Source organism: Macaca fascicularis, chromosome 3 (genome assembly GCF_037993035.2).
Source record: "Macaca fascicularis isolate 582-1 chromosome 3, T2T-MFA8v1.1".
NCBI classification, from domain to species: domain Eukaryota; kingdom Metazoa; phylum Chordata; class Mammalia; order Primates; family Cercopithecidae; genus Macaca; species Macaca fascicularis.
Genome location: NC_088377.1, coordinates 20108912 through 20136564, shown reverse-complemented (window position 1 = coordinate 20136564; position 27653 = coordinate 20108912). Strand labels below are relative to the sequence as shown.

Sequence of the window (27653 nt, the reverse complement as noted above, 5' to 3'; positions counted from 1 at the left end):
TTCGAATTTGGAGTATCCAGTTGTGCCCTACCCTGACACAAAGCTTAGAGGTCTTTCCTGCAAACTGTAAAATCATGTAAAAAAAATAGGATCTCAGAAATACCACATTTGACAATTGGTCACGAAAGATGTTAGCACCTCAATAAAAATTAGAATTGTTCACTGGATATGCCAAAGGAAAGTGGAAAAAAAATGAAAAGGCATGCCCTGTTTTTCATTTGTTTGTTTTTTCCTACCAATCACAGTTCTCCTCACAGTGTTAGACTTTTAGGTCACTCTGATGTGGCAGTACCTTATAGGATGAGGGGCCAGTACTCGTTTTTTTCATTTGACCTTTGTAGTCCACATGGTCCAGTTAGTTGAAGCCACAGAATAAAGACCAGAGAGAGCAAAATTATTGCTAAAGTGCAACTATATTAGTAGAATGCAATTAATGGGGCTAATGAATGTGTATGCCAATGTCTTATTTTTTTTCAAAACCAACATCATCTAACAACATATTCTTTCAGTTTTCCCATAAAACCTGCATTGAGAATGATATCATGGCCCCAGGCAGGCATTTACCAGATTGAATGTTTTGCTGATCTGAACACCACCTGTGTTCCAATTTTTTGGCTAACACATGGTTTTGTATTTCAATATGTTCTCATACATTAAAGAAGTGAAACACAATTATATGTTATAGAGTTTATATGCATCATGATAATATAATTTGAGAAATTATCTCTATAGATTATGCCAACAAAGCATTCTTAGGAAGATTTTTTTCAATGTCCTAGCCAGTTAAGTTGATCTATCTGTTTGATAATCTAAAACTATAGATTGTTGGAAAATGAGAAAAATAATAGGGAAAACATACAAGTTCCTTTTCTGTGTGTCTCAATGATACATTATCTTGAATTTGGTTCTATTAAAGCTTTAGATGACCATTTCTGTACACATGGCTATTTCATTTATTTAGTAGTTTTGAAATGTTAGCAAATATATTGTATTTGTAGAGCATCATTTCATTATAAAGAGATTATTAATATTCACCAATCATGCCAATGAGATTATACACTCTGCCACAGACTACTAGAAAAATTCGATCATTATTAAATTCAATGTTATTTTACAGTGTGAACTCTAAGTAATAGCACAAGTTCTGGACTTTGAATCTGGCTGCTGTCCTCACCCAAACCATTACAATGACCTTGTTAACAAGGAAGGAATCAATGGGGAAGTATCACAACCAGAGATTGGCTGCGTGTCCAAGGGTGCTTTGTCTTATTGCCAGGATCAGACTGTGAAATCACAGAGGCAAGCTGATGTCATCAGAGGCAACTCTGCCTATTTCAAGTCCTAGAATCACCCCAGGGGATTCAACAGTAGTAGAAAAACATCACATTCTCTTAATGGACACCCCTTATTTGTAGAAACATTATGACTATTAACATTTGTTATACAAACCCAATTTATTTGTGCTCATCTGTAGAATCCTACAGACACTAAAGACTAAATGATATTAATTTTAGGAGGTGTTTCTAAACAGACAAAGACAACATTTGGTTTTATTATCATTTGTATCCCTCAGAAGTTGTGTGTACACAACTTTCATTTAATACATCAACGTCAACTTGTCCACGTTTCTTGATGAAGTGAAAGAATCTGATTCTTGGCTGTGTCTTAATGCCTGTAGGAAGCTTCTAGGCTATTTGTGTACCCAAATTTAAAACTTGCACCTTGTTTCATTGAATAAGTGTTTTTCTTATTTGTGACTTGGACAAATTAGTGTTAATGTGATGTAAAAGACCTATTATCATAGGTACAAGTAATGAACACTATTAGTTGTGAAAGATTAAAATTTCCTTGGAAAGAAAAATGATAGTATCAGAATAAGAATACATGAGGAATATATACATATACACCTGTTTCACACAGAAAGCTTTCTGTAAAAAAATACAAAAGCAACCAGTGCTGTATATTATGTAAACTCACAAAGTGTAAAAGTGTACTTTATACACAAACATGAAGCATAAATTAAAAAGTAGGACAACAGCAAAACATTTTAAATATAGAAAAATTTGCACATATTTTTGTTAAATAAGAATAAATAATTTTATCAACAAATTCACATACCAGTTGCAAAAACAATAAATTACTTTTTTTCAGTGCTGCAACTTTTTTTTGTTTGTGATTTATCCCTTAATTCCTAGTTTAGTGGGATAAAACTGTTTCCACAGGAAGGCAAAGAAAGATAAATTTATTGAATAAATTATAACAATGCCCTTATATTTCTAAACAGCAAGGCAGGGCTTAATTTAAATTTTTCTGATCTAGAAGAAATAAATGTCATCTTCTTCTGACTCCCTTTGTACTTGATAAAACTTATTATGGAGTGCTTAGTTATGTAAGTGAGATTAGATTCTTACAAACCTGAGCATTTTCAGACAAATTCTTTTTTTTTCTAAAAAAAGAAATAGCCCCTAGCATCCTGAATTCTAGACATCTTTAAAAATTCAAGATGCAACAATGGAAAGGTGAAAGACAGTACGAAGTCAAAACTGGACTGACTTAGATTGAGTAGTATAGAATCTTCCCTTTGTTCATAATTCTTGGTATCTATTGAACACTCCATTTCTCTGAATTTCAGTTTCCAGTCCATATCACCTTCTCCAGGAATTTAGACATACATTCTTCAGTCAATCTAGTGAGACTCATGAGAAAAAGGTGGAGAAAACTACTTAAAAGCATGGAATAGTGGTTTATTTGCTCTAAGCCCTCTAGGATTGTTTCTATGACATGTGTAAACCATCACTATCTGAGGGAAACATGAATCATTGACAAATCATATTAAAAATTTATGACTATAGTAAGAGAAGCCGAGTAGGAGACAACTACATTTATGCCTCAATTATTATTATTATATTTTTTTTTTGAGACGGAGTCTCGCTCTGTCGCCCAGGCTGGAGTGCAGTGGCCGGATCTCAGCTCACTGCAAGCTCCGCCTCCCGGGTTCACGCCATTCTCCTGCCTCAGCCTCCCGAGTAGCTGGGACTACAGGCGCCCGCCACCTCGCCCGGCTAGTTTTTTGTATTTTTTAGTAGAGACGGGGTTTCACCGGGTTAGCTAGGATGGTCTCGATCTCCTGACCTTGTGATCCGCCCGTCTTGGCCTCCCAAAGTGCTCAATTATTTTTTAATGTTGTTGGGAATATAACCAAAAAAAAAAAAAAAATTTGTCACATTGGAGTTACTTGATTAAAATTATTTCCAAAATGGAAAAAAGTAACATTAGCCTCTCTCCTAATTCTCTTTGCACAGACAAATGGCACTAGGATTATTATTTTTTTCTTGCCTATTTGACTAGGTTTGTTTTCTGCCCTTGGCATTGGGTGATCTCCATCAAATATAGGTTATCAGCCTTCTACAGGCCTCATTTCTCAAACTGATAATTTATTAAGAAAAAAAAATTGCTACATCTAAAGCAAAGTCAGTCTGTGAAAATTCAAAGGATGATAATTGGTTTTGTAAAACAATTATTTGTTTTAAAAGCAATTTCTTAAGAAAATACTAAATACTAAATACAGTGAGACATCTATTTTCCTGGCCCACTGAAATGATGTGACATAGTGATCAGTTACATAATTCTTTTATATTAAAAATATCTTATAATAAAAATAAACTCTCATGAGCTTGTATAACTCAAACAATGGTTCCCTAAGATTTTTACATGCAACTCTTTAACAATAGGCACATTTGGCATGATTACTATGAATTTTTATGAAGAAAAATTGGTTTTGCAGTGTTTCACAACAAAAGAAATCCCAGTGAAATGAAACAACTTAGATTTTCTAAGCTGTGAGGTTGGTAATGGGGGTGGGGTGTACATTTTATCATCTAAAAAGATACCTTTAGGTGTGTGCTTATAAAATAATTTCCATGTCTAACTATTCAAACTTACAACCTACCTAAACAGGCTATGGAAACAAAAACAACAACTTTCTGAAAATCATCACATTTCCTCACTCAGACACTTACAGGTACAACCAAGTGCTTTCCAGTTGGGAAAAATCTTTAGTACAATAGGAATAGACTTAGGTTTTTAAAATTAAGAAATCATTGCCTATGATGTGGAAACAGTCTTATTCATATTAACCACTTTTTGGCATTTACCACATTAACAATGATAACCACTTCCCAATGTGGTTAACTACCAAGTGATCTTTAATGTTTCTAATAAACTAAGTCAAGAAATACAAAACATTGTAGGTCTTACTGAACCCTGGAACAAAACAAATAAGCGAACACAAATGCATTTTAAAGGCTTGCTGGTAAGAGGTATACCAGTGTTGAAGGTGTTGGACATGATAGAAAACTTGCTGTGTGTTTTGTACGTATGTTATACATTGTGAGATATCAGATGAAAGCTCTGGAGAGAGAAAGTAGTTGTGAGAATACAAATTGAAAACACAGTGAAATACAATTTTTTTCCTTTTAAGTTTCCAACACAAGGAAACTAGTTTTCAGACTCTTGAGTACTGATCACACACACACAGGCAAACCCTACTTCTACATCTGAAGTTATGCATTAATTTGGCTAGCTACCTGAAAAAAATACAGGCAGTCAAAGGTTGAAGTAAATGAACCCGTGTATGTATTTAAGTGACTAGATACACTGAGATCTATTTACTTTTCAAAATTTCTCAGAAGATACTTGCTGTCAAAATGGTTTTTTGACTGAAATTTTATCTCCTGTAGTCAAAATATACTAAATCTTATTAAAACAGCAGCAAGTTCTTAATTTCCAGTAAAATATCCACAGCTCTTTCTGGAAACTGAAGGAAGTTGAAATAGCTGCAGACCTACTTTGGTCAAACACTTTTTTTATAGAAATATATATGGATATTTTAATAGAACCAAGGGATATAAAGTGACATATTAAGGGAGAATGTATTTACAAACAGTAAAAAGAAGCTACTGTGTATTATGGGTGAAAATGATTATGATGCCATTAAAGACATTCTATAAGAGGTAGGTGACAAGGGGGAGACAGTTCTGCCATCTTCAAATGTCCCCTGATTTTACATTCATCAGTGTTTCTTTCTTGTAAGCCCAGGGGATGTTCAATAATTCCCAAGTTTTTCTATATTGCAAGGTCACCACTGTCACATGAAGCAGTGCACATCCTCTTTTGGTCACAGAGAGCAGATTCTGCCCATTATTGGACTCCTGTTGACAATGCCACTGAAGCATGACTTTCTGTGAGTTAGGTAGACCTCCTGTTCACCACGACAGCATCAGTGCTGAATCCTCCAGTTATCTTTGTGCATAAGATCATAACCACAGGCTAACATTTCTTCAGCAAGCATTGCTTAAACGCAGAAGGCCTCTGGGAGAGAGGACATCCTTTTGCTAACTTCCGGTTTCCATCCTGGCACTGCACCGTCCTGGTGTGCCAACCTGTGTCACAGGTCCTAGAGCAGGCGAGCCATGGGCCCGTGACCCACTGCAGCTGCGAAGTGTGTGATCCCACTTTATTGCTGCCATGACTAGTGACAGAGTTTACTTTTGGAGTGGACTTCTTGGGAACAAAAAAGCTATAACGGACATCTAATGGTTTCGTGGGGTCTGTCGCAAGGATCTGCACTATTAGAATTTCCTTCGTAGCAGAGTAGCCCATGCCATGCAAGAAGTCGTCCCTGTGGCTCCAACCACTATAGTTCATGACTGTTCCATTGATGTCAATGATAGTCTCTGAAGTGGAGATCATGTACTTTCCATTGATAAGGTACTCACCATTTTTCTTTTTCAGGGCTAAATAGGCAGTGAATCTAGTCTGGTCTTTGGCTTTGAACTGTCGAACTTTTATGTGGGTTGCCCCTTCAGGAATCCTCACCACGTCAGTGTAGCCCTTACTGGAAGTAGGAACGTTCACAGGAAGTGGGGGGAGGTGGTTAAAAAAAAGGAGAAAAAATAAGTAAACAGTAAACAATAAACAAGTTCTCTAAAAAGTCTTCTCTTAACACACAGTTTTAATGTCTTTAAGAGATTAGTTTAAAATTGAGTTTAAAAATTGTTTTTTATGACAAAATTGCAATTAGCCTACAGTATTGGATACACTTTAACGGAGGTGTTCAAAATTAGGATGATGCTAATAACCTGCCTTCATTTAAAAAAATTATACTAACTTTCAAGATTTATGAAACCATTTTCATCCTTATCAAATCCTATCACCTTTACAAATCTATTTTACATTCTTTCTGGCACAAAATGAGATATATTTAAATACAAACTGACAAAAGTATGCCTTCACTTAATCTCATATAATTCTTTAATGTTTCTCAAATTTGCCTCCATGTTAGAATCATGTGGAGATCTTTTAAATCTTTCAGAGCCTACCCACACCTCAGACCAATTAAATCCCATCTTCCATGGTTGGGCACAGGCAAGAGCACTTTTGAAACTTCTCACATTGTTCCAATGTGCAGACTAATTGGGAACACATAATTAATTAGTTTTTGGACTAGAGGCGGGTAGAGTCTCTGCATCCCTTTCTACTAGAACTCTGGATTTTGTGGGACAGGCCACTAAATGAAGCACGCAGTTTCGAAATTGGGTAATGATATTACTAATACCATCATAAAAGGGGAATTTTTAAAAATGACTTAGCAAACGTTTCTGAATTCTTAGTGCCCATAAGATATGATAGATTGAGAAAGGCTTTATGGTGAGTGACATATAAGTCTTCAAAGAGCCATCATCTGTTCAAAAAAATGGGGAAAGACATAAATATCTTTAATACCCATAAGCCTGTGAGGAATGCTAGGATGGAAATGCTAATTAAGCACCAAGTGTGAGGTGAGGAGTCTACTGTTGTCCACATTTTTGCCTTTTTAAGTAATTTCATAATAGGGTCCCTTTACTTTCCTAGTTATTTAAACAGGAATACTATTGGCTTGCACAGTTTGACTGACGTGTGGAGCTGAACTGTCTCATTTCCAGTTCTCATTCACATGCTAAAAATCCAAGTGTGTTTCCCTTACTCCAGAGTTTCCTCTGAATTGGAAAGGAAGCTGATCGCCAAGGAAGCTGATCGTCAAGGAAGCGTTCTATAGTGACAGCCACACAGGCGATACAGCTTCCCACAGTGTTGAAGAGAGATGATGCAATGCTCAGGGTGTTCCTTATTCTGTCTAACTCGATTCATTATTTTTATTTTTGTAGTACATTACAGATCAGACTTTGTTACAGATGTGTTTTGTAGTACCTAATATTAATAAATAATCCATGAAACTATAGTGGCTTCAAAAAAAGTCAAAAGGGATGTTGGAGAATTCCTTGAAGCCAGGAGTTCAAAGGCAGCCTGGGCAATATAGGGGAGACCTTGTCTCTACAAAAAGTAAAAAAAGTTCTCCAGCCTGGGCGACAGAGCGAGACTCCGTCTCAAAAAAAAAAAAAAAAAAAAAAAAAAAAGTAAAAAAGTTAGCCAGGGATGGTGGCGCATGCCTATGGTCCTAGCTACTGGCAAGGCTGAAGCGGGAGGATCACTTTAGCCCGGGTCTTTGAGGCTGCCGTGAGCTATGATTGCACCACTGCACTCCAGCCTGAGTAACAGAATGAGATCTGTCTAAACAGAAGGTATTTGGGGATAAATATGTCATCTTACACAAAAAGAGTATGAAATGGGGATATATGAAAGTATTTGAACAAGTTCATTTTAGAGCTGATTAGTGGCAGTGTTAGGCTTAAAAGCCAGGCTTGGCTGGATGCCGTGCTCACGCCTGTAATCCCAGCACTTTGGGAGGCCGAGGCGGGGGGATCACCTGAGGACAGGAGTTCCTGACCAGCCTGGCAGACATGGTGAAACCCCGTCTCTACTAAAAATACAAAAAGTAGCTTGGCTTGGTGGCCCATGCCTCTAATCCCAGCTATTCTGGAGGCCGAGGCAGGAGAGTCGCTTGAACCTGGGAGGCAGAGGTTGCAGTGAGCCAAGATTGCGCCATTGCACTCCAGCCTGGGCAACAGAGTTAGACTCTGTCTTTAAAAAAAAAAAAAAAAAAGGTCAGGCTCTTGACTCCCAATTAGCGCTCTTTTTCACTATGTCCCCAGGCATAAAATCCTGACCCCTGCCAGCCATATGTTGTAGTGGTTAAATGAAATTAAATTCTGGTTATGTCCAGAGTTCAAATGATGCCCAGTAGGGAGTAGGAGTAAGTAAAATAAAGAATAAAGGGTAAGGAAAACTTTTTTGGGTGTTTACCCTTGTTCCTTAGAGCTTGTCTCATCTTAAGAATTAGTATGATGGTCAGTATTGCTGTAGGTCTTCAAACTAAGTTTCACAAGCACTGGTAAACCTAAATATTAGTGCCCTGAGTTTTTAGTGCCTTAGTAAAAGATGATTCTCTTGATATTCCTGATTCCTTTTCTTTACATCCTGCTTGGTATCATTTAAACTCCAGACACTAACCAGCTTTCCTGACTACCATAAGTGAATGCAATTTTCATATAACTCTTACGAAGTATGGCTAGCAGGGTAAAGGAATCTTGTTTTGTTCAGGGCTATCTGCACAGTGCCAACGGCAATGACTGTCATGAAGAAATGTATTTATTGATATCCAAGCATGCTGTCAGAGAAGGGATGTTTTAGTCTGCTCCCAGCAAACAAAATATGTGGTGATATGAATTGATAAGAGCTGTGAAGAAACACAGTAAGGTAAGAAGTTACACAGTAGTGGTGGGAATGCAGAAGATGCCCTCTCGTTCATGTACAGTAGCCACCATCTGGGCAGATGACATCTGACAGAAACCTAAGAGATTCTGGAAGATGTACTGCTCATTAATAGCGGAAAGTGTTCCAGGCAGAGGAAACAGCATCCTCATACCTGGTGTCATGTTTTTGAAGTGCCAGAAAGTCCATTCTGGTCAGAGCAGAGCAAGAGAAGGGGACAGTGTAGAAAAGACACAGAGGAGGGAAGGGGCCAGATCTTTTAGCACCTTGGAGATTAAAAAACAGTCTTGGGCATTGACTCTAAGTAAGATGGAAGCCATTGGAGGCTATTGATCAAAGGAATGCAATGATCTGATCTAGGTAATAGCCATGGCTTTCCTTGCTTGGTAAGACAAGATTGAGGGGCAAAGAATCCAGAGGTCACGAGAAAACTGCAGTGTTAGTCCAGGCAAGATCTGATGAACACTTGGATTGAGGTCACTGTGGTGAGGGGCACCCAGATGCTGGAGATGTGGTGGAAATAGAACCGACAGGATCTGGTGATGGATGGATGTGGGGTGAGAGAAAATGAGACATGAACCATGACTCTAGAGTTTTGGCTTCAATAGTAGAAAGACTGAGTTGCCATTTACTGAGATGAAGAAAACTGAGGGAGGAGCAAGTTAGGATTAGGGTCATATTGTGTAGGCTTAAACTTGATAAAATATTTTAGTATGTATTATCTCATTTCACCTTCACAACAGTTTTATTAACCGTATGATAATAATTACTAGCATTTCCACTTTACTTTCGAGAAATCTCACGGTAAAGAAATTAGGTGACGATTCAAAGATCACATGTCTAAGCAATCATTGAGCCAAAGCTTGATTACAGATATTCCAGTATGAGATCAATGTTCCTTTTTATAAATCATATAAATTTCTATGGCCTCCCTAGGTAATAACTTTGAACTACTCAAACAAGTCGTTTGTACCATAATATAATCTTGGTCAAACCAATTTTCGAGTGGTTACATTGCATACCATTTGTTGCTGTAATGAATTTCTTCATCTTTTCATGTGGAAAAAATGTGCAGATATTAGTTGTCAACACAAAAATACTTAAAATGCTAAATTTGGCAATTTGAAAAGTGGTTTATAACTTTATATAGATGAGAATATGTACCATAAAGTGTATAAGGTATTACTTTTTAAAAGTAATTTTGTTTCTAATCTGATTCCTGAATTCTCTCTCTCCCTCCTTTCCTTTTCCTTTCTTTCTTTTCTCCGTCCCTCCCTTTTCTTTCTTTCTCTTTCTTTCTTTCTTTTTCTTTCTTTATTTCTTTTTCTTTCTTTTTCTTTTTCTTCTTTCTTTCTTCTCTTTCTCTCTCTTTCTTCTTTCTTTCTTTCTTTCCTTCTTTCTGTCTTTCTCTCTCTCTCTCTCTCTCTCTTTCTCTCTTTCTCTCTTTCTCTATTTTTTTTTTCAAAGTGACCTGTGCATTCTAGGATTTCAGTTATGGTGTCTGTTCTTCTCTGGCAGTCATCAGCCGTGGAGAATTGACTAACTCCTATATTTGCAGAGTCCATCTCATTTTTAAAACAGAAAGTTGGACTGATCATCTCCAAGGTGTTTAATACCTTTGAAACATATAAAAATGCAGGCTATAATTGGGCATGCAGGGTTTTTGACATAGATGGTCTAACACAATTGGGTGAATAATTATTTCATTAGCAAATAGAATTAGTAATGCCTATTTTAACTCAGAATAAATTTTTCAGCCATATAGTTTCAAATCGCATCAGAGGAAATTTACAGTTTTTACATTAACATTTTAAATTATTTTAATAAATCCTATTGTTAATTTGGTTTGCATATTACTCTCAAATTACAGACAACAGAGCACGTCCATCAAGAATACAGATACCTTTGACTAATAACACTCAGCCTAAGAGTGGTTTGGGAAGAAAAGCAAGCCTGTGTTTTACCAGACTCTAGTCAACCCAGTCATCCTACCTGATAGCATGTTTTATGCCAGAAATTGGTACTTTATAAACTTGAATATTTAAAGCAAAAGTGTAATCTAGGGCCACAAGAGGAAGCAGGAGACAGACACTGCTGTATGTATTTCTTTAGAGAGCAGATATAAACCAGGATACTTCACTAGGATTGTTACCCACACCACTGCCATGAACTTACATTTTGCAAGGAGAAATGTTTTCTTAAGGAAAACACAGTGTAAGGAGAATTTGTTTTTGAAACTACAGTTAAGATCGAAACCAGCCAACCTTATCTAAATTATGTTTTAGGAATAACAATAGATCTGCAACATATCACTAAAGTGGAATGTCACCCACTCTTTCTTTTCAGTTTTCCGACTCTGCCAGCTATTGATTCCCATGGCTACTGCAGTTTATCTGCTTCCAGAGGCGTCATGAGTTACCCCTGAGCAACCAGAGTTTTATTCATCTCCTGTCTCTTCCTTCTCATGTTTAAAATGTGTTTCTAGAGCCACGTTAGACCTCCTTGTACACATAGCTTAGGATGTAATATGAACCCCCCTTTACCAATTTTGCAAGCGTCTAAAGCTTTGTTCAATTCATACAAAGGCAAAGGTTCTATCATTACCTTTTCTTATTAAAGGTTCCAACAATCTTTGTACAGCTGGAGTTGTCTCCTCCACATACCCCGCACTTGTCATACTGCAGCTTTGAGCCGATGATGCTGTCACAGCCAGTTCTCACACACTTCCCCCGGACGCAGACAGAATTGCTGTACGGCCTACATTCAGTGCCGTCGGTCACCTGAATCACGGCAAACACATTAGCAGTGGGAAACGTGTGCGTCAGTATTTGCTCCTTTGGTCAACTAGTAAGGTCTCATTTGTGATTTTTTGAGTTTGATGGACATAGTTCATTGAAAAAAAAAAAGCCAAAAAACATAGTTTCTGGAAGTATCTAACTGAAAAATCCTTGGCATATTGCCAGACAGCAGATTACAATAAGCCTAGGTTACACAGTTTCTCTCTTAAGCTTACCTCTGAATGTGTTAGGAGACACAAGGTACTTATCTTCGTTTTTGTATGCATAATACATTCTCACGATACCATCTTGGCTTTTTATGATAGAAAAAAGTGTTTTGGACTTAGGGTTTTGGACTATCATTTGTTTGCAGAACTGAATATAAGCAGGCTTGAGAATGCAAAGATCCTTCTTGTTGCATAGTTGTTATGATAATGACAAATTCGAAAATCTAAACTTGCCATTCAAAACTATGTCATGGTTGGAGAGCATTCCCTATTGTGTGTTGAACTGTCAGACACCGAAATAGAGGCAACCAAATTAGTATAGAAAAAGGAGTCTGGAGAAGTTAGATGAACGGACTTACTGGAAGAGACTGAATATATTTTGAATAAAGGGATTAGTGTATAGTTTAAAAGCTAGTTATAAAACAGTGTGTACATAGATTGTGGCTTGTGCATGTGAGTATAATATATATATACTCACATACATAAATAAGCCTGTAAATTTCATAGGTATGTATATAGAAAACTCTTTTTATACATGTGTGTATGTTGTGAATGTGTGTGTGTGTGAATTGAAGTAGAATATACTTCATCAGGTTAATAGCTCTGTAGATGGTGGTATTTTCAGGTGATTTTATGTTTTTACTGCTGTGTAATTTTTTAAATGAAAATGCATTATTTTCTAATAAAAACATGATATTTAAAAAATTACATAAATTGGGCATTAGCTTGTTTTTCAATAACATGTCATAAATATCTGAAGGCCAAGTTTCAGAGGTAATTTTTTTTCTGAGACAGAGTCTCGCTCTCTTACCAGGCTGGAGTGCAGTGGTGTGATCTCAGTTCACTGCAATCTGTGCCTCACGGGTTCAAACGATTCTCCTGCCTCAGCCTCCCGAGTAGTTAGGATTACAGGCATGCACCACCACACCCAGCTAATTTTTGTATTTTTAGTAGAGACGGGGTTTCATCATGTGAAAGCCCGCCTCGGCTTCCCAAAGTGCTGGGGTTACAGGTGTGAGCCATTGCACTCAGCCATAGGTGATTTTAAATGTAGCAACTGTTTATAAATGTGTAAATTGCTGTATAACACTGACCATAAGAATAAAACTCTGCTATAGATTTAGAAAATGCTCACTTGTGAAAAATAAGTCATGTTTCATACAAATATACGTAACTAGAGGGACATTGATTCATATTAAGGGTTCTTGACTTATTCAAAAGCCTCAGGCAAAGGTATATGATCTTGAAACCCATCTCCATGGCTCATCAAAGGAATTCTTAAGTAAATCATGGAAAAATAGAAAAAGTTTTCTTGCCTTGGAGTCTCCTTTACAATGGTGCTTAGGAAACACTAGTTGTTTTCATGGTTACTTTAAAGTTAAGGCCACACTTTGCCTTCCTTGACAGGGAGTTACACCTTTTAAATATAGCTTTTAAAACATTTACTTGTTCTGTTTATAAAATAATTTTTATTCATTGTGTAAAGTTTGAAAATATACAAGTTATAGAGATGAAAATAAAAACCTTCCAAAATCTAACTGACCCCAAACTAATAGCTGTTTACATCTTGCGTCCGCAGGCTTCGTTCTACCAAATAATTTCCACCAGTACGCCCACCGCTTCTGCACAGTTGGTGTGTAGTTACCTTTGGAGAAAATACCACATAGTAGCCAGTGCCCTTGGCTCTGCAGGTCAGCTTGCACACATCCGCTGGCAGGACGCCTGCATATTTGGGAACCCATTCCACAAAAGTTTTGACTCCTTTTGCATCAGACTGATAGCCGTTTTTGGCCTCACACTGTTCATGACGAAATGATTTACCTAGAAAACAAACATGTTACAGTATTATTTGTCAGTTCTGAAACTTAGATCTATTCCTGTGGGTTTAAATAGTTAATTTTAAGGGTAAGATGCAAAAATTTTTTTTTTTTTTTTGCACAGTCTCTTTACTCAATAGTGCTGATGGATTTTATCCATAGATAGAGTTCAAAATGGTGATTCTTTATTCCAGTTCTCTGAATACTCTTTTGCTTATAATAATAACTTAAAAATCACATATATGGATGGGCATGGTGGTTCATGCCTGTAATCCCAGCACTTTGTGAGGTTGAGGTGGGCAGATCACAAGGTCAGGAGTTCGAGACCAGTCTGACCAACACAGTAAAACTCCATCTCTACTAAAAATACAATAAATAAATAAATAAATAAATAAATAAATAAATAGCAAGCCAAGTGTGGTGGTGTGCACCTGTAATCCCAGCTACTCAGGAGGCTGAGGCAGGAGAATCGTGTGAACCCAGGAGGCGGAGGCTGCAGTGAGCCAAGAATGTGCCGTTGCACTCCAACCTGGGCAACAGTGCAAGACTCCGTCTCAAAAAAAAATAAAATTCACATACGTGTTTGTTATTGATCTGCATATTGGTGGAACTGCGCAGTTTAAGATTAATATTATTTCCCCAGCCTCCTGTATTAATTATTGCTAGAATACAAATGACATGTAGCATGTGATGGTTGCTGACACTTGGGAGCAGCGTACCATTGGGCGGGCAGGGCATGAGACCGCAGGAGCGGTAGATGGCTCTCTTCCCTGTGCAGTAGCGTCCGTTGTTTCTGGGAGCAGGGTTATTACAGTGACGATAGGCAAACTGCACTCCTCCTCCACATGAGCGAGAACACTGGCCCCAGGATCCCCAAGACCCCCAGTTGCCATGGCTTGATGTCTGAAAATAGAAGATATTTTAACTCAGATGAGAGAAAAACAATCAAAATGTGCATTTGGAAATCACTTGCTTCTAATGACAAAGTAGAAACTTTGTCACAGACACAGTTATATTTTCACTGAATTTAACATGATCATGCTTTGGAAATGCAATACATTTCCAGTGTTAAGCAATCCATCTTTTCTACCACCCCCACTCCAGCACTAGAAGATCTGAAAGCGTCATCCTAAGTACTGAGCACACCACAAAGATTACCTCCTGGTTTCTATGGGCCATTGTAAATTATGTCTTCTGATTTGGTCCATCTCTGTTAATATCACTGAAGCACGGTAACTTTTTGTCCACTCTGATCTTGGATCTTTATTGAAACGTATAATGCTGAAGGATCTGCATGGCACTGGTCATTATTTGTGTTTGCATCTGTTTAGCAGTAAAACTCTGCGGTCCCTTTGTTGACAACCCACATCCTGTCTGTGACCGACTCCGTGACGTACATAAATGTACCGGACCCAACTTGGTTTAATTCCTAATTAGATGTGACAGATACTGAAGTGCGCTCACGGCATACATGCAGACACACCCCTTAGGGAAGGAAGAGCCCTTTTATGGCAACCCGAGTCTATTTCTCTGGAGACATTCCGGGAGGGAGCTTAGAGATTCCGAAAGGAAGAATCTGATCAGCTGCTTTGCTGAGGGAATCTGTGAATTGCCTCTGGCTGACTGTGTCAGGTTATCTGATGGTGCATGGCTGGGTGATGCCCCGGAAAGATACAGGCAATGGGCACATGATAATTCTCTTCTAGGAACTTTGCAAATCTTGTGGGTTGAGAGCGAGCACCTATTTTACTCAGGTCTTGAAAATTAACAGGGCAGTTGCTGATCTGAAGTGGACTGTGTATATGGTGGCAGATGTGTTTTCCCGGAGCAGCCATAAGTTACTTTAGCTCCTAAATTTAGATGAACTTATTGTCAAGGGGAAAAAAGTGACCATTTGGAGCTCACCAAATATGTACAAGGACCACATGTATCAGCTCTGCTATTACCTCCTTACTGAATTTAAATACTTATATTCTGATAACTTCAGCCAGAGAAGTTTGAAAGTAAACTTTCCAAAGGCAATGAATAGGCTCCTGCCTGGGGTCTCAATTAGACAGAATCTGAGTTACATGAGTATTTGTTAAAAGATGTAAACTGCAAAGAAATCCCTGGTATCTGCATTTTCCCCAGTAAATCTCGGATCACTGAGAATGGCTACTGCGAGTAAAAGAAGCCGTAAATAAATCTCAAAATGAAAAGTTTTTAAATCAGAAAATAAAACCTTCTGAGGACAGTGACCATACCCATCACAAGAATGCACTTCACTTCTTGGGCCTCCAGGCCCTGACTGATGAGAAAATCACTTACTGAATAATATTTTTTCTTGGTTTTGTCCACACATTTGCCCTGCAGGCAGATTCTCCCCTTTCCACAAGGCGTCCCTTCCACAGCAGGCAGTTTCTTGGTAAGACAGACCATCTGGCCCTGGCGGACCACGGCACACCACAGGCGAGCGCAGACATCCATGCCGGGACACACGGAGTACTCGGGCCCGAATGTCAGGTTACACTGCTGAGTGGCATCATAGGTCTGTCCTGGGAGTTCTTCGGGGCCCAGGATCTGCTTTCGTGGTTGGTCCAGCAAACAGTTACCTACAAGAATATCTGAGATTGACCACGGCTCTGTGTTTAGGTTTCAAACCGCTAAAGTCATGGATCTAAAAATAAAATGCCCTGGCTGGTGTTGGAGCACGAGGCACCTACGGATCTCCAGTGTAATGCTCTGGAGAGGGACTCCACGGGGACAAGGCTGGGCGCCTCCTCCGACGCACAATACCCTCCAGGGTTCTCAGGAGTGATACGCTCCGGAGTGTCTGTGACAATAGAGGTGAGGTTGGCAGGGGTGTGATGAAATAAAATGATTTTGTAATGATTACTTGTGAAAATAGCCGTTGTGCTAAGGTGCTAAATGAAATTGGGATGGACCTAGAGGAAATTAGATGGTGAATTTTAATAATAATAATAATGATAATGAAACATTGACTACTTCGAGAAACAGAGTTTGCCTTTGGCACTCTATTTGTATAACCCATTACCCATTTCTAACTCACCCCTTCCCCATGTGCCTATCACATGTCTCCTTTCCACTAATTCCATAAATAATAGCCAAGCTGGATCCTCATTCATTCTTACAGTCACTCGACAAGCATTTGTTCGGCACCTACAATGTTCTAGAAAACACACTAGGTATCTGAAATACAGAAAAATGACCCAGATCTACCTTTGAAGGCCTCCCAATAAAGTCAAGGAGATAAAGTATTTCTCCCAGACTGATAAAAATTTTAATAAAAAGCTTTCAAGATTCACAGAACAAAGGAGCAGTGAAAAAAGAAAAAATAGTCTTTGATCATTTAGGATTAGGCTAGTCTTTATACTCTTCTCTTTGTATCTATTTAATGGAATTGGGATTTGTTGAGTATTTGGAGCGTATCTGCTGAAGCAAGGTGGGCATCTCATTGCATCATGTATGAGGGTGTACAGGCAGAGGGGTGAGATGGGGGATTCATAGAAGCTGGAACATGGACGATGAGAATCCAAAACCTTAAATGTGCTTCCTCGTCCTCTCCTTCCCCTCCCTGCAAAAGCTTCCTTAAGAATCCCTGTCCAGTGAGTTAACATCATTAATTTTCTTTTGTCACACACACGTGCATGCACATTGTCCATCTGTTTCTGTATTTTTCTGTTTACTTGATTTTAGGATTTACACAATTATTATAATAGCAATTAAAAATAACAAATATGTGTTACACACACTATTCTCCATTCTTTACACGTATGAGCTCATTTAATCCTCACCACAGCCCCATCAGGCAGATTCTAGTGCATATTTTATTTATGCTACAGATAAGGAAACTGAGGCCCGTAAGAGGCAGACCAGTTACCCAAGGTCACACAGCTGTTATGGTTTCATGCTCGGAGCCTGCCCTCCTCTTCTGATGCCAGATGGCTTCTGTTAGCATGTGAGTAGCTGCCTGATTGTATTGCTGAAGGGCAGCCATGTGTAAGGATCCTTTAAGCAGTGGATATTGAGCTTAATGGAAGAAACACCCGGTCTGAAGTCTTACTCTGGTGAAACACTAAATGGTGGAATGCTGCTGGCTAAGTTAGCTAACCTCTCCTTAATTTATTTTCAAGATCTGCATAATGCTTCTCTTCTCACTGTGATACTGTACATGTGAAATTACCTAACAAAGAGATTAAGGGTGACCAGAAAAATACAAAGCAATGGTAGTTCTATCCCAGCATATTTCACAGTCTTTTAGATGTATTACAGTTATTCTTTTTATTCAACAAAAAGTCATATTCAAATCCTTATGCACCACTGAGAAATCGAATATTCAGCACATTTTAAGTATACCATAAATTTTTAAGGACTGCATTCAAATTTCTTCAAAGTGAATACCTTAGAATTTGTCAATCTGTGTTGGGGGCATTATATGAAAATGAATAAAGAGCAAAGTTCCTGTTAAACTTCTGAGCCAGAATGTTTGCAGAGGTAAAGCTTCTTAAGGCAAGCCAGGAAAAGCATTAAAAATAAGTATCCAGCCAAAGAGAACTTTGGGAGAAAAACACCAAGTTAAAAGAAAAACATCAACATCAAGTCAGTAGGAAAGAATGATAGTAAAAGCTCACTAAGCTCTGTTTATAAGACAGAGTGCGATTAGGGCTTCAGAACCCCACGAAAAACATTATCTTCATTGCAGAATCAAAAAAGAAGTACTGTGTACACCAGGAGATGCCTGGCAGATTGCTGATGTTAGAAGACTGTCAACAAATCTCTGAGTCTGCAAGAATGTTTTCCAGTTCTTCAAAAGTGCTGTTTTAAGAAACTTTTTTTTTTTTTTAAGTTTTACTAAAAAGCACAGACTATAGGACTGGGTAACTAAATATTAGTTAGGAAATCTTTACCATGTACGCATTCACAAGGCATGGATCTACCTCATTTTTCTGGAGTCAAAATAACTCACCACCTGACTATGCATACACAGTCACTGACACCTGTTCTACCTCACTAGTAGATGACAAGTGAAAAGAAATGTGTAATGCAAACAATTTGAAATTGGCTTCCAATAAGGAGACTTCAAGATGTGGCATCTCTTTGAAAAGCTTAACTTAGAAGTATAAGTTTTAAAAATAAGTAACACTTTAGCTTTCCATTAAAAATAAGATATATCAGCTCTATAATTTTCCCTTAGAGGTCATACATGTGGAGATGACCTTTTCTTGCTTAAAATAAAATAACTTATTTCAGAATTGCAATTAATGTGTTGTGCCAACATTCTCAGTACTAGGATTTGTAGCTGCATCAATTTCTGTTTATGCCAAAGTATATATGATTTCATTTTTACATTGAATTACATCCTTTTGCAACAAAATAGGTACAAGCATCTCTACCAAATGACAGAATGATGGCAAGAAACAATAACAAAAATCAATACAGAGTCTAAGTCTGAATCTCACAGTATAAAATGTTTAAAATCTAAGTAATAACAGATTGGATATACATTTTTCTATGTTTAAAAAATGTATACAGTTTGGGGAAGGAGTAAAAAGGGAAACTGATCAACCCTTCAGTATCATTTCTAGTGACCTCTGGAAGCATCCAACCTACTGCTGATGTTTTTCTTAACCTATTTTACTTTTATTCTCAACCACTTCTTCACATCTACTTCACATATGTTTTAATTCATCGTAGTCTGAAATTTGATCTGGGCCTTGCTGCGAACATTTTGTGTTTGGTCTGTTCTACAAATTGGCAAGTTTCTTCTTCTCTCCTTCCCTCCCTCTCTCCTTTCCTTTCTTCTTCCTTTTTTTCTTTTGTTTTAACATTGTGTATATGTAAATAGATAGACTATAAAATAAAGTCAAGCCGGGTGCGGTGGCTCATGCCTGTAATCCCAGCACTTTGGGAGGCCGAGGCGGGCGGATCACCTGAGGTCAGGAGTTCACGACCAGCCTGGCCAACATGGTGAAACCCTAGCTCTACTAAAAATGCAAAAATTAGCTGGGCATGGTGGCGGGCACCTGTAGTCGGGAGGCTACTCGGGAGGCTGAGGTAGAAGAATCACTTGAACCCGGGAGGCTGAGGTTGCAGTGAGCCAAGATCACGCCATTGCACTCCAGCCTGGGCAACAAAGAGCAAAATTCCATCTCAAAAAAAAAAAAAAAAAAAAGAAAGAAAGAAAGAAAGAAAAGAAAGTCAATAGGAATGTGTGCATATTGCATATACGTTTTACCATTCATGTTAAACTAAATGCTTAAAATAAGACAAAAAAATAAAAAGTAAAACGCTGTGATTTGAGATGAACCAGTAAGAAAACGTGTTGGCAGAATTCCACTAAAGGTGATGGAAGGAATGCCATGCCTCCAGGAAATGTAACAGAAAAATCTCTAGTTTTGTATATCTGACTTATAGTACTATTTGTCTCTCATATTAATGGTGAACCAAAATTATCAGAGTTGTTGTTCTTTTTGTTGTTGTTGTTGTTGTTGTTTTTGATGGAGTCTAGCTCTGTTGCCCAGACTGGAGTGCAGTGGCACGATCTCGGCTCACTGCAACCTTCATCTCCCGGGTTCAAGCAATTCTCCTGCCTCAGCCTCCTGAGTAGCTGGGATTACAGGGGTGCGCCACCCACGCCCAGCTGATTTTTGTATTTTTAGTAGAGACGGTGTTTCATCACGTTGGCCAGGCTGGTTTCAAACTCCTGACCTCAGGTGATCCGCCCACCTTGGCCTCCCAAAGTGCTGGGATTACAGGGCTTGAGCCACCATGCCTGGTCTCAAAGTTGTTGTTCTTTATTATTTTCAATGTTTTCTTCCCTATTTCTAGCACTACAATTATTTCCACCTTCTCTTCCTTTTCAATACTCAGGTATGAAATTGAGCATGACCCAAATATTCATGATCTAGGAGAAATCAATTAATGTTCCTAATGAAACTCATCCAAAGAAGCCTAACACCACTGCTTACAATCTCCCTTTGCTTCCTCTCTTCATCTCACGACCCTTGGCCCTCTGCTTTTAGGTCTTTCCTTGAATGTCTAACGTTAAAATATAAATGGGTACATTTGCCTGCTCTTTGATCACTCATTTTGGACCCAGTGATATAAGAATGAACAAGAGCACTTCCAAAAACCAGACAATTGTCAAAAAGTAATTCAAGGGGTCTGGGTGTGAAGCTGTTAGATGCATTAGGTATACTGTTTAGCAGATGTAATGGCAAGGAAATTAAATTAAAGATTCCCTGTGATAGAGGATAAAGGAATGTTTTTAAAAATAAAAGTCACCGTGGCCTTAAACTATATGTCTTATTTGCACACTCTATTAAAGAGCGTATTTAGTATGAAAATCAAGATACAACCATAGTGTTGGCTTTGAATTTTATTAACTCCACCTTAAAAACTGATGTTAAGCTCTCCTGGCTGGCTTTATAGTCTATACTTAACAAAAGATTCAGAGAACTGGTTTTCCAATATCATTTTATGTGCAAATTTCTGTGTTCAGTAAGTGGCTGTAAACTTAGCTCTTTACACTACATGACGAATTTTCAAAACCATCTATAGATTTTCCTTAGCAACCTATGTTGTGAGTGTTCTTGAGCTGTATCTACATAAGTGGTGGCCTTTCTCATCATCTGGCACCATGGACTCAGGGATACAGCAGGCACAGCTATCTTTTCTGGACTCAAGGTTAGTAAGCATTTGAGAAAGGAAATTCAATAACCTGCTTTCACTGCACAATTTCTTTGCCAGTGCTTACCTTTATTTTTGAGGATCATACTCCTAGCCAGCTTGCCTAGAGCTAGCTTGTATAAACACTGCAGAATGTCTACAAGTATCTTGGCCAAGGTTGGGAGTAGGGGGGTCCCATGAGACATGGCTTCTCCTTTTCTGAATCACAAATCTGCAGACACAGTGACTTTAGAGTGAGCACACACTGGTTTTTCAACCATAACCTAATTGCTGCATATTTCTTGTTGGAACTAAATCAGGAAACACTCAGTACTAATGAATTTACATTTGGCAGTGGACAAGTGCTACAAATGTCCAGCTACTTATGGCTAATAATTTTAAAAATAAATCAAATGCTTTGAATTTAATTTTACTCTCTGACCTCATTTCTCCAGTATTACTGAAGGTGAGAGGGGGAGGGATAAGATATTAGACATAAATGGAATACCCATTTATAATGTACTCTTTAGGTACCATTAAAAAATTGTATATGTGTTGTGAGATTACCTGCTTAAAAAATAGCAATTGCTTTTCTGCCTTTATAGGGGCCACAGTTTAACTTTCCTAAATAATTGAAAATCATTTTTTTCTGTGTGTCAGTTATTGTATCATGCTGAAATATAGCACTAACTTGAGGGACCGTGTTGGTGAGATAGGGGTTTTGACCTTTAGAAAATGGTACTAGACCACTGTGCCTTTCATGTTCTCAGGCTGCTGTTTACAGCTTTTCTCTTATTGTCAAATAATATCATTTCTTCCTCTCAGATTACCTGTCTAAAGTCTCCCTCACCCCTCATGACTATTTTATTGCTTAAAAAATTGAGTGGCCTAGAAAATTAGAACAGAAAAATGGTAGAACTGTAAAATATGAATAAATGGGCTCTGAGTGGAAGCCTGCGTATCTTCCTACGGGTAAAGTTGAAAGGTTTTATAATAGAGTTTTGTGACATCGTTTAGTCTTCTAACAAAGATGCATCTGTTTGTTATTCTATCATCTTGGGCTTTGACTGTCTTCTTAGTTCTCTCCCATGCTCTTCAGTTGAAATGTTAGAACCTCAATCATCTCTAAAGTGGGTTTAGTAGTTTCTTTCTTTCTTTTTTTTTCTTTGAGACAGAGTCTCGCTCTGTCCTCCAGGCTGGAGTGCAGTGGTGTGACCTTGGCTCACTGCAAGCTCTGCCTCCCGAGTTCACGCCATTCTCCTGCCTCAGCCTCCCGAGTAGCTGGGACTACAGGCGCCGCCACCATGCCCGGCTAATTTTTTTGTATTTTTAGTAGAGACGGGGTTTCACCATGTTAGCCAGGATGGTCTGGATCTCCTGACCTTGTGATCCGCCTGCCTCGGCCTCCCAAAGTGCTGGGATTACAGGCGTGAGCCACCGCGCCCGGCCGGGTTTAGTAGTTTCTATGGTCACACTTTCACTTACATTGACTTAAGTCAGCTTTTTGGTTACAATTTAAAAGTTATTAAGTTATTTCAATTCATCTTTAAATAATAGCACTACAGGGAGTATCACTGTTTCAATTCTGAATCTGAGTATGCTCTTTTGAAACGAAATAAGATATAACTGAGCTTTGTCATTGTGCCACACTGCTTTTCTTTGGTTTTTGTTATTCTGAAATCACTTTATTCACGTTATAAGCTACTGATAAAATAGGATTATTTTTATCCAAACAAAAGGCTGCCTAACCAAACCAACATATTCAAAAGTGAGAAAGTCTAGATTGGAGGAAATAAATTAAATAAGTAAACTATAAGCATTTTCTGTTCAATGAATTTTGGTAACTGAATTTATTTAATATATATGAGAAATTTAGATACATTTTTATTAGTGCAAATGAATAAGATCTATTTCTATTAAAAGTATGTCCTTAATTGTTCTCTATCTTGAGTCCTTTGGAACAGAAACAGAGACATAAAAATATGTAAATTTGTTATAAAATCTTTAAAAAATCAGAGCATGGACTCCTTTAAATATAGAATTAATGTTAAAAAAATGAAGACAATGCCGAAAGCATATTTACTGCATAGAAATTAAGATCACAAATTCCATAAACATGAAATAAATGAATCATTTCAAAATTAGGAACAAAATTCTCCCCAGCATTGTAATTAGCTGACCTAATACTTGCACAGGGAAAAAAATTTGGTCTCATTTTAGCCATAAGTATTTGCTGCCTTAGCAACTAAATCCATTCATTTAGTGATTCAAGGTTTAGCTCAACTTCTTGGAATGTGTAACGTGTGATTTTGAAATAAAATATTAATGTTATTTTATTTTCAGAAAACCTGAAAAGAAGTAAAACAGAAAAGCAATATTATGAGTGGAGACTTAAGATTCCACCCAAGAAGGACTTTATGAGACATTGACCTGATCAACATAGACAGGATGATAATAAGGTAACATTTACTTTAGGACTTTATGGGCATTTAATCCACAATGTAAACTGAGCTAAACATAAAATTACCATTGTATTATTGGTCTAAAAGAAAAGCTTCATACACTAATTCTTATTGTTGTTTCCAAGTCTTTAAATTATTGAGATTTTTTTTCAGCTAAAAAAGAACTTTTTTTTTTGTATCGAGATATATTTTAAACCAAGTTGGACCCAGATTGCTTTTTCAAAATGAGACATACAAGTATATAGTAATAGGCGGCTAAATCTTTACCTGTTCACCACTAATGGAGCAAGAATGAGTTAATGAACATATTTTGGCTCCATGGTATCAGAGAACTGTGCAGCCTTTATGTCTGAAATAATTTGAATTTTTCAATTGTTCTGGTATTATGTAGCCACAATTCAAAACAGTCAACATACTAAAAAGTTATGGGACATTAAGTCATAAACTTTGTAGAAGTGGGAAAAAGACAGTTTTCATAGATGATTCAACTTTGAACCCTATATAATGAGATAATTTTGTAGAAAACTATTATGATCAATAATTTCTGTCACATTCAATTTAACTACTGGTTTTAGAAACACAAATTTTAAGAGAACACAAAATAAATGAGAATATGTCCATTTCTGTAAGATAGGAAATTTCAGCTACATAATGTCTGAAGATTTTTTACAATGCCAATGCATCTATCCTCCTGTGTTTTTATTATTTTAAAGTACTAAAGAATGCTAGGAAATTTGCAACAGCTTGTTTCAAAGATTACTTAGGGGTCGGAATTTATTATTTCTAAAAATTGTAACTTCCTCAGTATTTTAATATAATTTACAGCACTAATCCTAGTCTTATAGAATTTAATAAAATATGCTGTGCTCCTGAATTGTATTGAAAGGATAAAGCCAAGAGTTTCTTTTGAAGTTCTTAAAGTGTTTTCCCATCATTGAGATTGCTTTTCTATTTCTGTTCTGCAGTTTTTACTCTGCTTTCAGGAGAATCTGCTATCAGGATAAAACCAAATTCTTCTAGTCAGTGCAAATCTAGAAAGCTTCCTCTTCTAGGTTTATGTTGCCATAAAGAGAATCCAGTAGAATTGTCACCTACACCTTAACTGCACCCCTATAATAGGCATGTAACAAATAATTCTGAGAGTCATATTAATAGCAGGGAAACCAAGATGTCTGCCAAAGTTCTCACAGGAAGCTAGTGGTAACAGAAGGAATAAAAGCCAGACTTTCAGGGCACTAGCTAGGCATTCTGTGTGGTCTTCCACACTGCTTCTCCTTTGAACTTTTTCAATTCAAAAGCCAAAATACCATAGCTAAAATGCCACCAAGGACGTTGGCAGTACATACCCACATATGATCAATTTCCTTGGTCTTTCTTCTGACATTATCCAAACAACTATTGTCTTAGAGGGCAAGGTGAATATTATGAGGATATAATGAAGTCAAACTCCTAAGAATCCCATATTTTGTTTCTCAGCCTGTGTTCTAAATGATACCTACCATGGCCATCATCCAGGAATTCTGTGATGGTGGCTGAAGTGCATTTGGACCAGGGCTTAGACGCATCAATACTGGTAAGGATGGAGGACATTAAGCGCTTATCTTCTGTGGAACCAAAGGTCTCTTCACAGAATTTGGAATCGTCATGGGAGAGGCCAAGTAGATGTCCTAAGGGAGAGAATAGAGGAAGTGTAAATAATCCGTGATTGTGTATTTCTTTTTTTCCATGACTATTATGCTAGGGCTTGATTTTTTTTCCTAATTGTAGATGAGTTCACTTCAACTGCTTTCTCACCCAGAGACGGGACCTCCGGGGAAATAACAGTTGCATGGAGTTAGTGTAGCAGTTGCTTTTGCTGAACATTTCGATGGAAACTGAAAAACTAAAGAGTAGATGTTCCCATAATTCATCTGGATCACATATGCTTAATGACATGTGGAAACAAAGCCTTATTTAGAATTAGAGTTTGCGAGACAATTGTGGGATTATGTCATAGCCCTCACCACATATCATTTGGATTGTCTAATTTTCTGCCTTCTCTGATCAAGCCCCATGAGATCAAAGTGCATTTGCTCCCATATACTGTTGAAACCTCTGTATTGAACTTAGTGCTGTGCAAGTTGCAAACACTTAATAGATGGTTTTTGAATGTCAGTGACTTATTTTCTTAGTCAAGTAAATAGGTGGCTAATAAAAGGGAGGACTAGGGGAGACAAAGAAAGATAAGTGAAATGAGGAACTTTCCTGTTTCATGCACAACTAAGCTTGCTTCATCCGTTCATTTCTTTTGGTGATTTAGAGAGTTATGAGTTTACTGTTGTCACAAACATACAGCTTATTTTGAAAACATACCCATTTACATTTTAAAATGTCTAAAATACCAATAACATGGAGTTTGAGAGCTTGAAGAAAGGACACCTGGGTTTCCCCAGTGATTGCTGTGATTGTTCAAAACCACTCAGCCAGGTAATATTTGCGCTTAAGCCTCTCAAACATGTTCTCTGCAGTTCCAGTCAAGCTAGATATTATTTTACAGAGCCCATAATCACATTCTTATAATCCAAGTAAATTGCTTTTTATTACATAAGATCAATTTTCATGCAGTCTAAGGATAAAATGATATTCCCCAACAAATTTACAATGCTATTTAAAACATCTAGGACAGTAGTTTGAGCAATTACATACTCTAAAAAGTAGACAGCAAATCATCCTAGGGTAGTGTTTTTAACAAAGCTTTCTAGAATCATACACAAGCCACTAAAACAAATGCAGGAAACACTGTAGCAAATTGGTGACTACATTCTCCTTGGGTTCTTGAATGCCAAAAGCAGAAAACTTTGGCCATTCTAGCAACAGAGTCCAGTGTGCACCAATAAAACCCAACAGAGATGAAATCTTTCACTTTAGATTCCGACTACTTTGGGCCAACTTGTTAAATCACCAACACCTCATAACAAAATTGTCCACTGAGCAACTGATTGCTGTTACGGATGAAAATAAATGGTTAGGGCTTGGTGACCTTCCAAGTCTCCACATTTTTATGTTATTTATTCAGATATTTACTTCAACAGTATTTACTACGCTAACATGTTTTCTCTGGGAAGTTCTCCCACCATCACTTAACATTTTGTTTGTTCAGTAGCATAAATGTGCATTATAGTCTATACATAAAGTATGTCCCAACTAACTTGCAAAGGAAATTAGCAGCGGCTCATCTAATTTTTGAGTCGTTTGTTAAGCTTTTCAAGAAACTCACAGCTCACAGAAAAAAAAAAAAGAAAAGAAAAGAAAACCAGAATCTTTCATTCATATATTATTAGAAACGACTTAAAGTTACTTAGTACATGAAATACTTGTTGATAAAGCACTCTACACTTCCTGAACTTTTCCGAGATAGAAGATTTATCAGTTAACACTGAGGGATATGGGTGGAAATTTCACACTTGAGTTTTTTCCTCTGGCATAAGAGAGAAGAAAAGTGTCCCCAAGTGACCTCTGCAACATAATATTTATTTGAATCCAGGTTTTATACTTAAAAACTGTGACTTATGCATTCTACTTCATATGATATTTATATTTATTTAATGGAGTAATTGTCTTTTCCTCCAAATCTATATAAATACATAGCACTTTCCATATGCCTTTTTATTATTGTATCAAGAGATTTTCACTTCATTTGGAGGGTAGATTTTAGAATTCTGATTTAAAATATAGGAAACATGGCAGAAACGAAATTCACTTTGAGGGGCCTGAGAAAGTACCTACATTTTGTCTTTCAAACTGAGAGATGAAGCATATAATTTTAAAGGGTTCAATTATGTAAGCAAGTCAATTTAATTTTTAAATATTTTGGCATCATTTATGAATCTTTCGGAATGCTCGTTAATATAATATTATGACTTTTATGCTCCCCAAATGGACTCATTTTACACTGAAACTTAATTGCCACTGAAGATGCATAAAAGAAATTATACTGGAAAAGACTGCCATTCA

At 37.4% G+C, this 27653-nt stretch overlaps 1 protein-coding gene across 2 annotated transcripts in view; it reads right to left on the bottom strand.

Moving 5' to 3' along the window:
* Window positions 1-929: 929 nt before the first annotated feature.
* Window positions 930-27653, bottom strand: part of ADAMTS5 (ADAM metallopeptidase with thrombospondin type 1 motif 5) — a 48905-nt gene continuing 22181 nt past the window's right edge. For both annotated transcript variants that reach the window (XM_065541436.2, XM_045389205.3), the window contains exons 4-9: window positions 25160-25327; window positions 15838-16121; window positions 14250-14433; window positions 13359-13534; window positions 11314-11489; window positions 930-5896 (exon numbers count right to left, since the gene is read on the bottom strand). In XM_065541436.2, coding sequence (XP_065397508.1) covers window positions 5329-5896; window positions 11314-11489; window positions 13359-13534; window positions 14250-14433; window positions 15838-16121; window positions 25160-25327 — 1556 coding nt within the window. In that variant the 3' untranslated portion in view covers window positions 930-5328. The remainder of the gene's footprint in view (window positions 5897-11313; window positions 11490-13358; window positions 13535-14249; window positions 14434-15837; window positions 16122-25159; window positions 25328-27653) is intronic.